General features: G+C 38.5%; 1 protein-coding gene across 4 annotated transcripts in view; it reads left to right on the forward strand.

Annotated features, from left to right (window-relative positions):
• LOC150074949 (CUE domain-containing protein 2-A) overlaps nucleotides 1-14,888 on the forward strand; it is a 197,361-nt gene that overhangs the window by 133,699 nt on the left and 48,774 nt on the right. For all 4 annotated transcript variants that reach the window (XM_090388333.1, XM_090388332.1, XM_090388331.1 and 1 more), the window contains one exon: nucleotides 11,155-11,414. In XM_090388333.1, the coding sequence (XP_090244459.1) occupies nucleotides 11,155-11,414 (260 nt within the window). The remainder of the gene's footprint in view (nucleotides 1-11,154; nucleotides 11,415-14,888) is intronic.

The raw sequence follows: 14,888 nt of genomic DNA on the forward strand, positions 1-14,888 counted from the left end.
GAGCACAAAGTAGCTGTAGTACTGTGGCTTGGGGAAGAACTAAAGAGGGCCATTCTCTAAAGCATCACAATCTTAAAAAAATGTGCAAAATGTGAAATGTTTGCAGACCTGTTTAGAACAGGACATGATCTAGCCAAGAAGGATGTCTTTGTGTGTGCTAGTTGCAGAGACTGTGAAGAAATTAGGTGCCAACTCAGCATTCTGATGGGCGACTATGAGAGTTTGAGGTGTAGGATAGATGCCCTCGAAGGTATTAAAGTGGGGGGATCCATCAAGCTCTCAGCTGCTCAAATCAATGCCGGGTTCACTCCTGTGCATCAGGCACCGCAGCAGCAATCTCCAAGGCAGAATGTGCTGGTCCCACAGGAGCTAGTTATTGTCGGTGACTATTGCAGGGAGACAGGGAATGTATTATGCAAAAATGATAGGTGGAACAGGACCAGGATATGTCTGCCAGGGATAAAGGTTGATGACATGGAGCAGATATCATCTTTTAAGGGTGCAAAAGGTGATGTACACATTGGTACTAATGACCTCAAGAGTAAGAGATCTGCAGATATACTTAACAAGTACAAGTCAATATTGAAGCAGTCGCGAGTTAGGGTTAAATTTGAAAGTGTCTGCAATTCTGCCCAGACATGATAGGAGAGAGTATGTGATGAGAGCCTTGTCAACAAGTTCGGCCTTGGAGAGATTATGTAAGGCTCGTAGGGTAGAATTTTTTTCAGCATGATCTGTGCTTGCCAACAGGAGAGACTGCTTCTACAGGGATGGGATACACTTAAATAGAAAGGGTGCAAGGATATTTGCTGATGCTATTGAGGCATTGTTAGGTGGGTCGGTAAACTGCTAGCTTAGGGGGATTCACAGACTAAAAGATTAACAGTAGCCGTGGACAGAGGCAAAAGTGATTCTTGCACTGCTTCTACTGTAATGAGCAGCAGCCTGGAGAGTGGGTTGCTGGGGATTTCAAGAGTTGCTGGGAGTCATGATGGAAAAGTAAATACATGGGCTGTGTTAGGATAACTAAAAGTAAAAACAAGTGCATATGTACTTGCATGTACACCAATGCTAGAGTATAGTAAATAAATTTGATGAATTTGAAGTGCTGATCAAGGCATCAAGGGCAGATATTGTTGGGATATCAAAGACGGTGTCACACAGATATAAGCAGTGCAGAATTGGAATTTGTGGAGTACAATGTGTACAGAAAGGATAGGAAGGGAGGAGGAGTTATGCTGTTAGTTAAGAAACATAAAATCTAAGGAGGTGCATCCAGTTGATATGGGTGGACGGTGCAATATTTGTGTGACATAAGCACTGAGAAAGGAAAAATGAGAGTAGGAGTGTGTTAATAGGCGTAATGACTCTGATGAATACAACAAACAATTGTGCAGAGAAATAGTGGGCTAGTAAATCAGAATGTCTTATAATGGGGGATTTTAACTTTTCAGATATTGACTGGAACGTGTGGTTTGGCCACTCGCACGCTAGCAAGACTTTTGTGGATTTATTCGAGCATTGTTTTCTACAGCAACATCTTCGAGGGGCAACCAGAGGGAGTAATGTCCTTGATTTGATTATCAGCAGTGATTATTCATGCATTAAGAATTTGCAGATAAAGGAACCACTATCTGACATTGATCACAGTGTACTGATGTGGGATTTACTTAAAGATGTAACTACCATCAAGGGTAAAGGGAAAGGTTTTTGTTTTCCTAAAGATGACTACTGTGGTCTTAGACAGTTTTTAAATTCTATACGGTGGGATCAACTGATGATGTTTAAAACAGCAAAATCTAAATGGGAAGCCTTCAAGGAACTAATGTTGGAAGCCACTAAGCTTTTCATACCAACTAAGAAATACTGTTCAAGATTTAGACCTAAATGGATGCCAGATGAACTGATGAGGCTCGTGGCAGAGAAGAAAAATGTGTGGGATGCATATGAATTTTCAGGTGACACAGAAGCCTATGGCAGATATAAGCTAGTCTGTAATCAAGTCACAGAGCAGTTAAGGCGACCGAAGGCTGATTACGAGAAATCCTAGCAAAGGATGCAAAGAAAAACAAAGACTTCTTTATTTATGTAAACTCTAGAAGGAAGGGGATGAATCAGATTGGTCTGCTTGATGGTGATGGTTTGTGTTGGTGATCCTGCTCAGATATAGAAAAACTGATTGAGTATTTGCATTTACGTTCACACATCAGGAATTCTATAAGGAAGGGGACGACAGAAGTTTGCTAAACAATAACAGGGAGCTAAATGATTTTGTAATAATGGAGAGCAAAGTGGAGAAGAAATAGTTGAATTTAAACATAAAAAAGGCACCTGGGGTGGATGAACTCTATCCAGTTATTGAATGAGGCAGCAAGGGAAGTTAGCAAACCCTTAGCTATAATTATGAGAGCATCCTTAGATTTGGGGGAGGCCCCATGGCAAATGTATCTCAATTTGTAAAGGGGATTCAAAGGGCGACGTAAATAATTAGATCTGTTACTTTAAACTTCTGTTCGGGGAAAGTAATGGTGTCACTGGTTAAAGAAGCAATGCAGGATTACCTAGACAAAGACTGTAGTAAACGTTTGGACACAGAATGGGTTTGTTAAGGGGGAAGTTTTGTCTAACCAGTTTGATTGGATACTACGGTGTAGTCACACAGGAACTGGATTCAAATTATAATTTTGATATCATATACTTGGATTTCAGGAAAGCGTGATCCTGTTGCACATGGAAGACTGCTTTACAAATTGGAGCAGTTTGGCATTAAGGGCAAGTTTGCTGCAATGGATAAAGGAGTGGTAGACGGCAGATAGTTGTAATAAATGGACACTGCCCTACACGGACTAATGTTATATTAGTGGAGTCACCCGTGGATTCAGTGCTAGGCCCATTGTTGTTTTGTGTATTTATCAATAATATCTATGAAGGTATATTGGGCTTAATGTCCAAGTTTGCAGATGATACAAAGATTGGCAGGGTTGTTAATGAGTATGCTACTCCAACTGGATCTAGATAAGTTGGGAAAATGGGCTGAGAAGTGGCAACTGAAGTTTAACATTGACAAATGCAAGTACTGCATATGGGTAGCAATAACCGAAGAGAAACATACCAACTGTGTGGTACTACACTCAGGAAAGTGGAAAGTGAAAAAGACCTGGGGTAATTGTGCAGTCAGATGTGAAGTTCTCTGAGCAGTGCAGATGGGTTGCCAGAGCAGGCCATGGAGTTTTATCAATGATATATAGGAATTTTGCTAGCAGAAACAAGGAGGTGATTATCCCCTTGTATAAGGCAATGATCAGGCCACACCTAGAGTACTTCGTACATTTTAGGAGAGATGTAAAGTTGCTGGAATGAGTACAGAGAAAGACAACAAGATTGGTGAGAAGATCAAAGGAGTGCTCTTACCAACTTAACAAAAGAGGCTTAAGTTCTGCAAGTTGCAGCATCTGGAGAATAGACACCTGCAAGGTGATTTGACTAAGGTGTATAAGGCCTTGAATGGTTTAAGCAGGCTCAGTGCTGATGGGATACTTCTGCTTGCTCAAGTTAAGAACCTGAGGGGAAATAGATTCAAATTGAGGAAAGACATTTGTAGAATTGATGTGTGGAAGTTTGCCTTTAGCCAGTGGGTAGTTGATTGCTTGAACAGACTTCCATCTGTTGTTGTGGAAGTTGATAGCTTAAATAAATTTAAGGCTGAACTAGACAAACATTTGGAGTGAACAGATTAGTGAAATGGATGGAGTTTTTTTTTTTTTTTTTTGGCTGATGCTATATGCCTCAACTAATACTAATATGCCCAAAGGTTTTTGTTGGAAACAGTCATCTGTAATTTCAAAATCACTTATTTCATATCACTTAGCCTCACTTGCACAGCCTCTTCTCAGCATGGCAGGTCTTTCTTCAGTAAAGCAAATGCAAAGTACGTGTTCAGTTCCTCTGCAACATAAGCTGGGTTGTCTGAAACACCCCCCCACAGCCAGTGCACAAGATTCCAATCTGATTTGCTTTTTTCTTCCTTGTATTCACATAAATGAACAAATGAATACTAGGTGGTAGCTGACTCTCATCAACCATTGCAATACCACCACTTTGCTTATTGGAGGCTTGAAGTGGTGGAACCCATGTTTAGTCTCTAGAGCTGAGTTCCGGTCAACCCTTCCCTATCTCTTCCATCATGCAGTGTGATTGATGACTTTTGAGCTTATGATGAACATCATAATGAGATCCAATATTCATTACATTTCGAGGATACAGCTCTAAAACGGTGTCCGCAGGCTGGCCACTAGTTAGTTACACCAGACCGAACCTATTGGTAGCTCTCGATCAGCTAGTGTATATCTGGATCAGCTAATGTATCTTGCTACCTGTACTCTGCCAGATAGTGACTGGATCGAGTCTGAGTAGTGTGTTTACGGGGAGCATTGTCGAGGCCACATTATGTCAAGGATCTGGGTATATTCTTACCATGTGTATGCCATATCCAAAAATTTTATTACTTCATACAGCATGTCCCAGCCACTTTTTCTTACTATTGAATACACCATGAATTGTTAAACTAATAGAGCAAGCTTATCTGTGAAAAGATCTAAACCTCCCAAGGACTTCCTAATTCATTTCACAAATATACGTGGTCACAATTGTAATCTCAACGATGTCCATTTCCACTTGCAGTCTGCCAAATCCCATGTACTTTTTCTGACAGAATCTCAGTTATCGGTTGATTCAACTACTGCTCATATCAGATGCCCAAATTATTCGCTGTATGATTCCTTTCGTCTCAAAGGTGGTACTTGTGCATATGTCCGTTCTGATAGTCCATGTCAGAGACTTGCCGATTTGGAATCTCCTCTCTTTGATCTTCTCTGACTTAAAATCTCTCTACCTCATTGTGTCAAATTCATCTGTTGTCTCTACTGTTCTCCCAACTCCACTAATCACTTGGAGCTCTTTGACTTCCTCTCTTTGCAACTTGACTTTCTCCAGTCCAACTTTCCTAACAGTGAGGTAATTTTCCTTGGTGATTTTAATGTTTCACAACTCCAGCTGGCTCCCATTTTCTAGTCACACCAACCCAGCCAGTCGAGATGCTGAGGCTTTTGCAATTACTAATGACCTTGCACAGATTGTTCATTTACCTTCAAGAATACCAGACAATCCTAATCATACAGCCAACGCGCTTGATCTTTTTCTCACAAACAACCCGTCTAAGTACACGGTCGAAGTGAGAGGTCCTTTAGGCACTTCAGATCACAACTTGGTGATTGTCTCTTCTCCAATGGAGCCTTTGTCTCATGACTAATCCCACCCTTTTGTTGTTTGGCATTACAAGAATGCAAAATGGGATGACCTGCGAGATTTCTTTTCTTCTTTTGCTTGGTTGGATTACTGTTTCAAAACTTCTGATGTCAACTTTTGCTCAGATTGCATCAGTGAAATTATTCTTGCAGGAATGGAATCCTTTATCCCACACTCCACTTTAAAATCTTGTCCTTTATATAAACCTTGGTTTTCCAATAAATGTGCTAAGGCTGTTCAAGAGAAGAATGTTGCATATCATGATTGGCTTGTTTCTAATTCTTCAGTTTCGTTTTCTGCCTACACCAAAGCTTGCAACAATTGTAAAGCAGTTATTAATCAGTCCAAACTAGAGTTATAACAGGCACAGGCTAAGAGTAGAAAACTTGCTTCTTCCCCTAATATTAGCCGAGCATTCTGGTCTCTTGCCAAAGCTATTGGCCACAACGTTTGCCCATCTCTCCTCCCCCCCCCTGTACAAACCAGATGGTTCAGTTGTCACTTCAGCCAAGGTTAAAGCTGACCTGCTAACATCCCATTTTTATTCCAACTCATGTATTAATGATCTTGGTAAAACACCTCCCACCATTCCCAACACGCTCCATTCAATGCCTCCTGTGGTCTTCCGTCAAAATAATGTCGGAAGGATTTTGACGAATCTTGATGCTAAGAAAGCTCCAGCTCCCAATGGTATTTCTCCACTTGTTCTCAAAACCTGTGCTCCTGAACTTACTCGTATTCTTTGCCACCTTTTTTCACTTCCTTATTCGAAAGGTGTTTTTCCTTCTGCTTGGAAATTTGCTCTTATCCAGCCAGTTCTAAAAAGGGTGACAAATCCCTCCCATCCAATTATTGTACCATTGCAATTACTTCTACTCTTATAAAGTAATGGAGAAATCAATTAACCGCCAACTCTTAAACTACCTAGAAACCTTCCGTCTGATCAATGATCACCAGTATGGATTCCGTCAATGTCGATCCATAGGTGATATTCTGGCTTATGTTACCCATTTATGGACTAATTCAATGGAAAGTTTCGGTGAAACACAAGTAGTTGCTCTTGACATCTCAAAGGCTTTCGATCGTGTTTGGCATAAAGGTTTTCCAAACAAGCTTCTTCCATCTTATGGTTTGCCAGCTGTTTTTAGTAATTGGTTATCCAGTTTTATCTCTGATAGTTCAAAGGTGATGGTAGATGGCTCTCTGTCATCTAACTTCTCCACTAATGCCGGTGTCTCCCTTTCCCCCACTCTTTTCCTCTTGTATATTAATGACATTCTTCCATTGACTGGAAATCCTATCCGTAGTTCTGCCAATGATAGCACATTTCATTCCATTTTCCATTTTGAGAAATTGCCCTGCTCAATCAGCTTCAACTTCTGGAATATCAGCTACCAATTCCTTAAATGCCGATCTCCAGGTAATTCTCCAGTAGGGCAAAGACAACTTATTTGATTTCAACCATTCTAAAACTCAGTCTTGTCTTATATCTCGCAAAAAGCATTCTTCTGCTCCTATGCTTATCTTTAGTGACACTCTGATTTCTAAGCAAAATGATATATCTCTTTTGGGGATTACCCTGACTTCTAAGCTCTCTTGGCACAAGCACATTACAAATATTGCTTCCTCTGCATCTAAAAAACTTGGTTTTCTCTTTCACTCTCGGTGTTACTTTTCTTCCAAACAGCTGTTCACTCTGTATAAATCGCAAATCCACCCTGCCATGGAATATTGTTCCCACATCTGGGGTGGTGCCCCCAAAACCTCTCTTGATTCCATTCAGAAGAGGGCAGTTAGGTTAATTAATGATTCATCTCTAACAGAGACTCTCTTCACTCGCTGTCTCATAGACGTGCTGTTTCTGCTGCATGCCTCTTCTACAGATAATTCCATGAGCACTGTTCTTCCGAATTGGCTTCTATAATTCCCACTCTCTCTTTCAAAACAGTCCGAACATGTGCCGCCACCAGCCAACATCCATTTACTGTCCAACTTCAAACTCACAGAACCAACTTTTCATCTTCCTCGTTTATTCATTCAACTGCCGTTTTCTGGAACAACCTTCCTTCATATGTATTTCCTGAAAATTACAATCCACAGAAGTTCAAGTCAATGTCAACAAATATCTTTCGTCTTCTCAACCTCCAACCCAAGCATGGTACTAAGTACTGTAGGTTTTAATACCTCTCATTTTTGGGGTTTACATAAAAAATTCCTTGTCCTCATTCTTTAAACCCTTAGCCAGTGCTTTCTCATGCACAGCCTATGCCTCTCTCACCTTAATCCATGGTACTATTACAAATCAACTTTTAGCTTTTGTAGACTTCAGTATTTTCATCACTCTGTAACTGATCCATATCTTTTTTTCTGCTCTATTTGACCTGTCAGGTTTGTGTTCATCCATTTCAGCATCCTCCTCCTCCAATAGTTTCTTAAATTTATGAATGCGTTCATGGCTTCTGAGATTTTTGATTGAAAGGCACGTGTATTCATCCTCAACTCTGCAATCCACCCAATTAACAGATGCTATATAGCACTCTAAACTGTCAAATTTGCTCTTCTGAAATTAAAAGGCATGCCTTTACCTTTAAATACTGCATCATCTTTCTTTATCTTCCAATTGATGACTGCGTGATCATTATCTGCCAATGGTTCCTGTATTTTAAGTGCTATGATGTCATCTAATTCGTGAGTTAATGGTGATGTCTAGAATATTCTCACCTCTTGTATTATCTCTGACATGCTGATACAAATAATAATCATCTAGTTTATTAAAAAAAAAAATTTCCCCAAGGTTGAGGTTCCCTCCCACTTATTTCAATCAATCTGGGGCAGATTAAAGAGACCCATAATGACATTTGCACTTGCTTGCCCATTCCATTTGCATGTAAAGACACTCTTTATACTCTTCACAATCTTCTGGTCTGTAGATTACACCCACTCTCGTTATATCTTTGGTTCCAGCACTCAGACCACAGATTCTCTGCTGGCAGACATAACTTCAGACTCAGCAAAAGCTCTTTTCGTGCTCAATCTGCTTTTGATAGCAGCATAATGTCACCACCCCTTCCTATCTTTCCTAAATACATTATTCATACTATAGTGGAACTTGTTATCCCCCAATTTCTGTGTGGTACTACATTCCTGTTAGTTCAGTTATGTCAGCGTTAGTTGTCCTAACCCGGATTTCAGATTCGGCCATTTTATTGACAACATTCCTGACATTACTGTAGACACAGTTAAGACTAAGTATTCTTGTACAGTGTACTACTCTAACACACTACACCCCTTAAAGTTATTTACGCTCGTTTTCCTATCTTTCTCATCTGCTCATTTGAAATGTTACTACCCTCAGAATATCTTGCCAACGTCATTTGTTGTGGCAACAAATAAACAAGAATTATTGAGGTGAGTGCAACCATTACTTTGGCACATATCATCAGATAAATTCTGATCTATTTTACCCTTCTTCCCCCTAAACTAGCAGTTTCCCTGAACCCTTGCGGTATCCTTAATGATACTGGCAAAAATTCTTGCATTTCCTTTGTTCAAATGAACATCATCTGTACAAAATAAATCCCTTCTACCTACAAGTGCTGACCGTGCTGATTAAACCCCTCCCCCCAGAGCTGTGCAGACTCTCAGGTCTACAGTTAATCCATTCGGCATATAATCCTTCCTATTTTGTGCAGAATTGCAGATGCATACACATTCTGACCTTGGTCAGTATGCCATATTTGTTTAATATCATAGTCCCCACGTAAATAACAGTGCTCTCTTTACCCCCCCCCCCCCCCCCTTAAAATCTGACAATCTGTTGGTAACATCATGGCCAACACGTCCGGGTTCTGATTCACCTATCTTGTTAAAAAAAAAAAAATTTTTACCCAATTCCCTGACAATGGTCTCCTAATAAAACTGAATCACCTGTGGTATGCATGTGACTATTCTTATTGGGATCTGAATCAGGAGTGCATAATTGACAGGTCACAAGATACTTGAGTTCCTGACAAGCTCCCAGTTATATTTGTTTCTAGGGCAAACACTCATTTCTTCAGTGACTCAAATTCATACTCAACATAGGCACAGGCATTTTATTTTAAAGGATAGTGGAATAATCCTTCAGTAATGTTATTTTTTAAAAAAATAGAGGTGGCATATTGAGGTGGCTCTTGAATACCTAAGTTTTGTTCCGCTTTGCATATGTTTAGTTGCAGCTGATGATTGAAAGTCTGCTGGCTGTTAAATGTAACCCTCGGTTAACTGATTTATATCAAAATCAAAATTCATTAATAAGTACAGTCAGTCCTCGTATAGCACGATAGTTGTGTTCCTAGAAACTCTCGTGCGATGCAAAATCGTGCAATAAAAACAACAGGCCCTATGGGAAAAATAGGGTTAGGTGCCGACCACCCAAGATTGAACACACATTGGTAACCAAAACATTACCAAACACAATAAATAATCGTAATAAAATACGTAAGTATTTTATTACGATTAAAATACGTAATAAAAAAATAATATTATAATATTTTATAATATTTATTATTATTATTATATTTTATTATAATATAATAAATAATAAAATATACGTATTTTTTACGAATAAAATACTTATTTTATTACGACTATTACGAATAAAATATTGCTAATGCTTTTGCTTCTATCGTAAGCAAACTTGTTTTTTGTTTGATTTTTCTATCGAAACAGATGACAGCCGTTCCATCTCTTCCAATTCTTTGTGTCTTAATCTAATGGATTTTAATTACACTTTGAGTTGTTCCTGCTATCAAAGTTGTTTTTATTTTCTCTGCATTCTTTGTAATTCTCGGCGTTGCCTCATTTAGGTCTGTAGCACATGCAATATCACATGGTCTTTCATTTCGCTCAAAGCGTTTCACAATTTCATATTTTTACTCTATCGACAGAGGCGGACTGGCCATAAACCCTACCGGAGAAACCCCGGTGGGCCGGAGTGATTTTGGCCATAAACGCTAGTATGAGGCCACTATAAATTTTCCCGGGTAAGAATTATTGACCCAGTTCGCCTCTGTTTATCGATATTGCTTTTCTTTTTCTTTCTGAATCTGCGGTGTCTTCACCAGGATGCCTCCTTTTCACACCATTTAAGTATTTTACTAATTTTTAGGGAATAAAGCACAATTACAAAACGAGGAGGCACGCCTGATACACATAAACAAAGCTGCGTGCATGTAGCAACTGAATAAACAACACCATAAAGGCAGAGATACACTATTAACACCTCACATTTTACTAAAGCACATTTCTGGGGTTTACTACCATAAAACAATAAACACAATTTCCAGTTGCATTTCTGCTAGTGGAATCTGTTATAAACCTGTAGTAAATTCGATCTAATTGCATTTGCGATTATACCGATAGCTGGAATTGTGTGGGTTTTTTACGTTATTATGGTGAAGTGTGTTCTTCCCTTTACTGATATAAAAAACATAAATACATTTTGAGAATCTTCTCTTCATTCCTGTTGTGTTGCGTTCGGTTGGGGTGATTCTGCCATTTCTTGTAAAAATTGTTTGACTGCCATTTCTTGTAAACACAAAGGCGAATCGTGCATAAGCGAATTCGGTTCGTGTTATATAAGATATCGTTCCCCTATTTATAAATCATGTATGATCGAATTCGTGTAGTGTAAACACGTGTTATACGAGGACTGACACAATTTATATTTCAGTGTTATAACAATAACACTGAAATATAAATTGTGATTTTAGTAATTGTGTATGTATGCATATGCACAAAATTATGTAAATTTGCTTTGCTTATGCCAAGAATAAATTCTTTTGAATATGTTTTCTTTCATGCTAAAAGAAAGAAGATATAGAATTACAAGAACAGTTTGAAATATTGATGGAAATGTTTCCCCACATTTGTTCCATTGAAGTGCAACATTGTCTTACAATATCAGGCGGAGATTGTCAGAAAGCTGTCCAATTGATATTACAACGACAGGAAAGTGGAGAGCAACTTATAAGTCCTGTGATACCAACCCAAAGTCATAAACCTGGTGCCCGCAGAAATGTGAATGGTGCACTTCAAGACAAGAAACTGAGAGAACAAATTTTGAATAGGTATGTTTTTTCATGAAACAAATAGGATTATGCACAAATTTTGAATGCATTTTAATGATACTTGAAATTGTATAAATGAATGTACATAACTTATATAGTACATAATACTATAAATTCAGAAATATAGTAAAGGATGGGAAATAAATCAGAAATAAGTGGGAATGAATAAATTTTCTAACATTTTAAAACAATTAATTTATTTATACATACATATCAAGAAATGACTACTTACATGATGTGCACAATATATTAGTATACTTTTAAGAATTATGTCATAAAATATATTTTTTTTGTTTTACACTGGATTCTACTATACACCGTTCATAAAAATATTCGCATTTGTTTAAATGCTCAAATATATTTTCTGTTACATTTTCTTCCTATTGAAGGCCTCAACACAAAGTTTCAAATGCTACCAACATTTCTTGTTTGGAAGGTTTAATATTGCTATTGCCCTCATTTTCATCCAACTCATTGCCGGTTATTAGCGTTTTAGCAAAACCTGCTTTTGCGAAACAATTCTTAATCTTGTTTCCTTCACGTCTTGACTCCACACTTTGGCCAACTCTGATATGCACAACCACAAATCTATAGGTTGGTGGTTTCTATTCTCAGTATAATTTTTTTCAGTATGCACCTTTGGTAGGCATTTCCAAATCCTTGGCCCGTTGGCTGCAGTTTAGATGAGGTATACTGAGGGAAGAAAACAAGCTTCACACTTGTAAGTTTCGAAAATAAAAATTGCATTGATAATCAATGCAATTTTTCTGTTTTCTTTCGTCATCTTTCTATCGAAATTTAAAATCCATTGTTCAAAGTATTTTTTTTAAAACTGTTTCTTTCCAATGGGAATAGTCTTCTCAATCGCAACTGCACTTTCATCAGAAATAGCTTTTTCGAGTAAGCCATGGCACTCTTAATTTGTCCAGCAAACCATAACTGGCTTGGAATATTTTATGCCCCAGAAAAGATGCGTATTCCATAGCCTTTTCTTTTATTAATGGCTCCAATATCGGCACGTTTTGGTCTCAAATCAACTTCATCCACTTAAAAATTGATTCATCTACACCTTCAGGCATAATTTCACACACTTCTGACTGACTGGGTCCTGTTTCCTCAAACAGTTTTTCAGAATGGTTGCTTTAGTTGCTGTGCAAGCAGCTAAAACAAAACAAATTAGGAACCACTTGTACCTACCATATAAATAGAGACAGATGAAATTTAGTGTAAGTGTAGATGACTAATTTCTATGAAACGACAGATGAATTTCTGGGATAAAGGAAAACTCACTCTCTCCTAATTCTCTAATAGGATGCTTACAGTAGAAAACAAGTTGATCACACCCAATGTCTGCGTCGGGAATATGCCTTAATTTTTGCCAATGGCTGTGGACATAGATAGTAATTGAAAGTACAGTAGTGTATAGGATGTATAGGTTTTACTACCTCTTTTTAGCCATTACTGACCCACTACTGGGCAAAGGCCTCTCCCAAAACCTTCCATCTTTTTTTGTCCCATGCCGTGGTTGGGCAGTTTCATCCTGCATGGTTTTACAGACACCACTGAATTGTAAAATATGTAGATCTCATTTCGTGGAATTAATCCCTTTAACTCTTAAAGGCCAAAGGGATTAATTCTTAATCCTTTTAGCTCTTAATTCGTGCTTTCTACAGCATCAGCTCTATTGCCTAAAGCCCAGAGGTGTGAGCAATGTGTACCTGGGTCTCTCGATCAGTTTGTTGTATGGAAATTTTCTTCATTATACGGAAACTATTTTCAATGTAATGACTGAGGGGAAATCAATAAAGTTCACTACACAGAAAAATTCGCTATATGGAAGTTTGTTAAAGTTCATTATATGTGTGAAACTGTACGAAGATAATGTGCTCTGCTAATTTATAGTTACGAAAGGAGAGATTGGAGGTCAGTAATTCAAAAGAAAAAAATAGTTTGGATAAAACAACTTTGTGATCGATAGTCAATAAATTTTTACTCTCACATAGAAATTTTGGAGTTAGATTTGAAACTTGGCTAGCAATTTTATCCTTCTGTATGTAGCTACACATTTTTCCCATCTGTGGATAAGCTCTTTCAGGCCTTTTGAACAGAATTCCTCAGTTTGAGCAGAAAACCAGCTTCTGCTTCATTAATTACCTCATTAGGCTGAAATCCGTTGACCCATAATGGTGGTTTCTTCATTTTAGAGAAAAGGAAGAAGTCTGAAGTCTGACTGGAAGAATAAGATGGGTGTTTCAGATTTTCAAAGCCACGCTGATTGTAATGTCCACAATAAGAGCAGCCTTGTGAGCAAGAATGTTGTCAGTTGTGGGGTGCCCACCTTTCGGTGGGTAGCTTTCCATGTCTCCTCAACTTGATAGCCTCTCTCTCTCTCTCTCTCTCTCTCTCTCTCTCTCTCTCTCTCTCTCTCTCTCTCTCTCTCTCTCTCTCTCTCTCTCTCAACTTTCCCAAGAAGTTTGTATAGTACTCCCCAGTGATTCTGTTGCCCTTTGGGAAGTAATCTGTAGCAATGATACTTTTAGAATTCTAGAAGACTGACAGCATGACCTTATTGGCAGACAGTTTAACCTTGGTTTTTCTGGGGTTGATGAAGATGAATGTTTCCATTGTTTGTTAACTACAGTCAGACCTCTCTTTAATGAACTTCCATATAGCGAACTTTTTTGATTTCCCCTTGGTCATTACATTGAAAGTAGTTTTCGTATAACGAACTGATTTCGAGATACGTGGGTATGCACTGTTCGCACCTCTGGCCTTTGGGCAATAAAGCTGATGCTGTAGAAAGCACGAATTAAGAGCTAAAAGGATTAAGCATTAATCTACCTTTAGCTTTTAATAGCTAAAAGTGTTAATTCCACAAATTAAGAGCTAAAACATTTTACAATTTAATGGGGCCTGTAAGAGGAAACTGGCTAACCACAGCGCAGGATAGAAAAAGATGGAAGGTTCTGGGAGAAGCCTTTGCCCAGCAGTGGGTCAGCAATGGCTAAAAAGTAAAACCTATACAACTTATACACTACTATACCGAGAAGTCCTGCTGGTCAGCTGTTCGCAGCCATTGGCAAAGATTAAGACATATTCCTGATGCGGGCATTGGCTCTGATCCACCTATTTTCTGCCGTAAGCATCCTATTAGAGAATTGGGAAAGAGTGATTTTCCTTTAACTCGTAAATTCATGTTGTTTCGAAGAAATAAATCATCCACACTTTCACTAAATTTCACCTGTCTCTGTTTACATAGTAGCTACAAGTGGTCTCTAATTTCAGCTTTGTTTTAACTGCTTGCAAGTAACCTTACAGCGTGCAAGAGGAAATCCTTGATTGGAGCATTAAAAAAAGAAAAAGAAATTGCTTTAAAATTTGATATTCCTGCCAGTAGTGTGGTAACCATTCTGAAAAACTGTTTCGAATTTCAAACTGTTTGAGGAAACGGGACCCGGTCAGAAGCGTGCAAAA

Source organism: Mastigoproctus giganteus, chromosome 14, assembly GCF_048544385.1.
Source record: "Mastigoproctus giganteus isolate SK-2022 chromosome 14, ASM4854438v1, whole genome shotgun sequence".
In the NCBI taxonomy this organism is placed as follows: Eukaryota; Metazoa; Arthropoda; class Arachnida; order Uropygi; family Thelyphonidae; genus Mastigoproctus; species Mastigoproctus giganteus.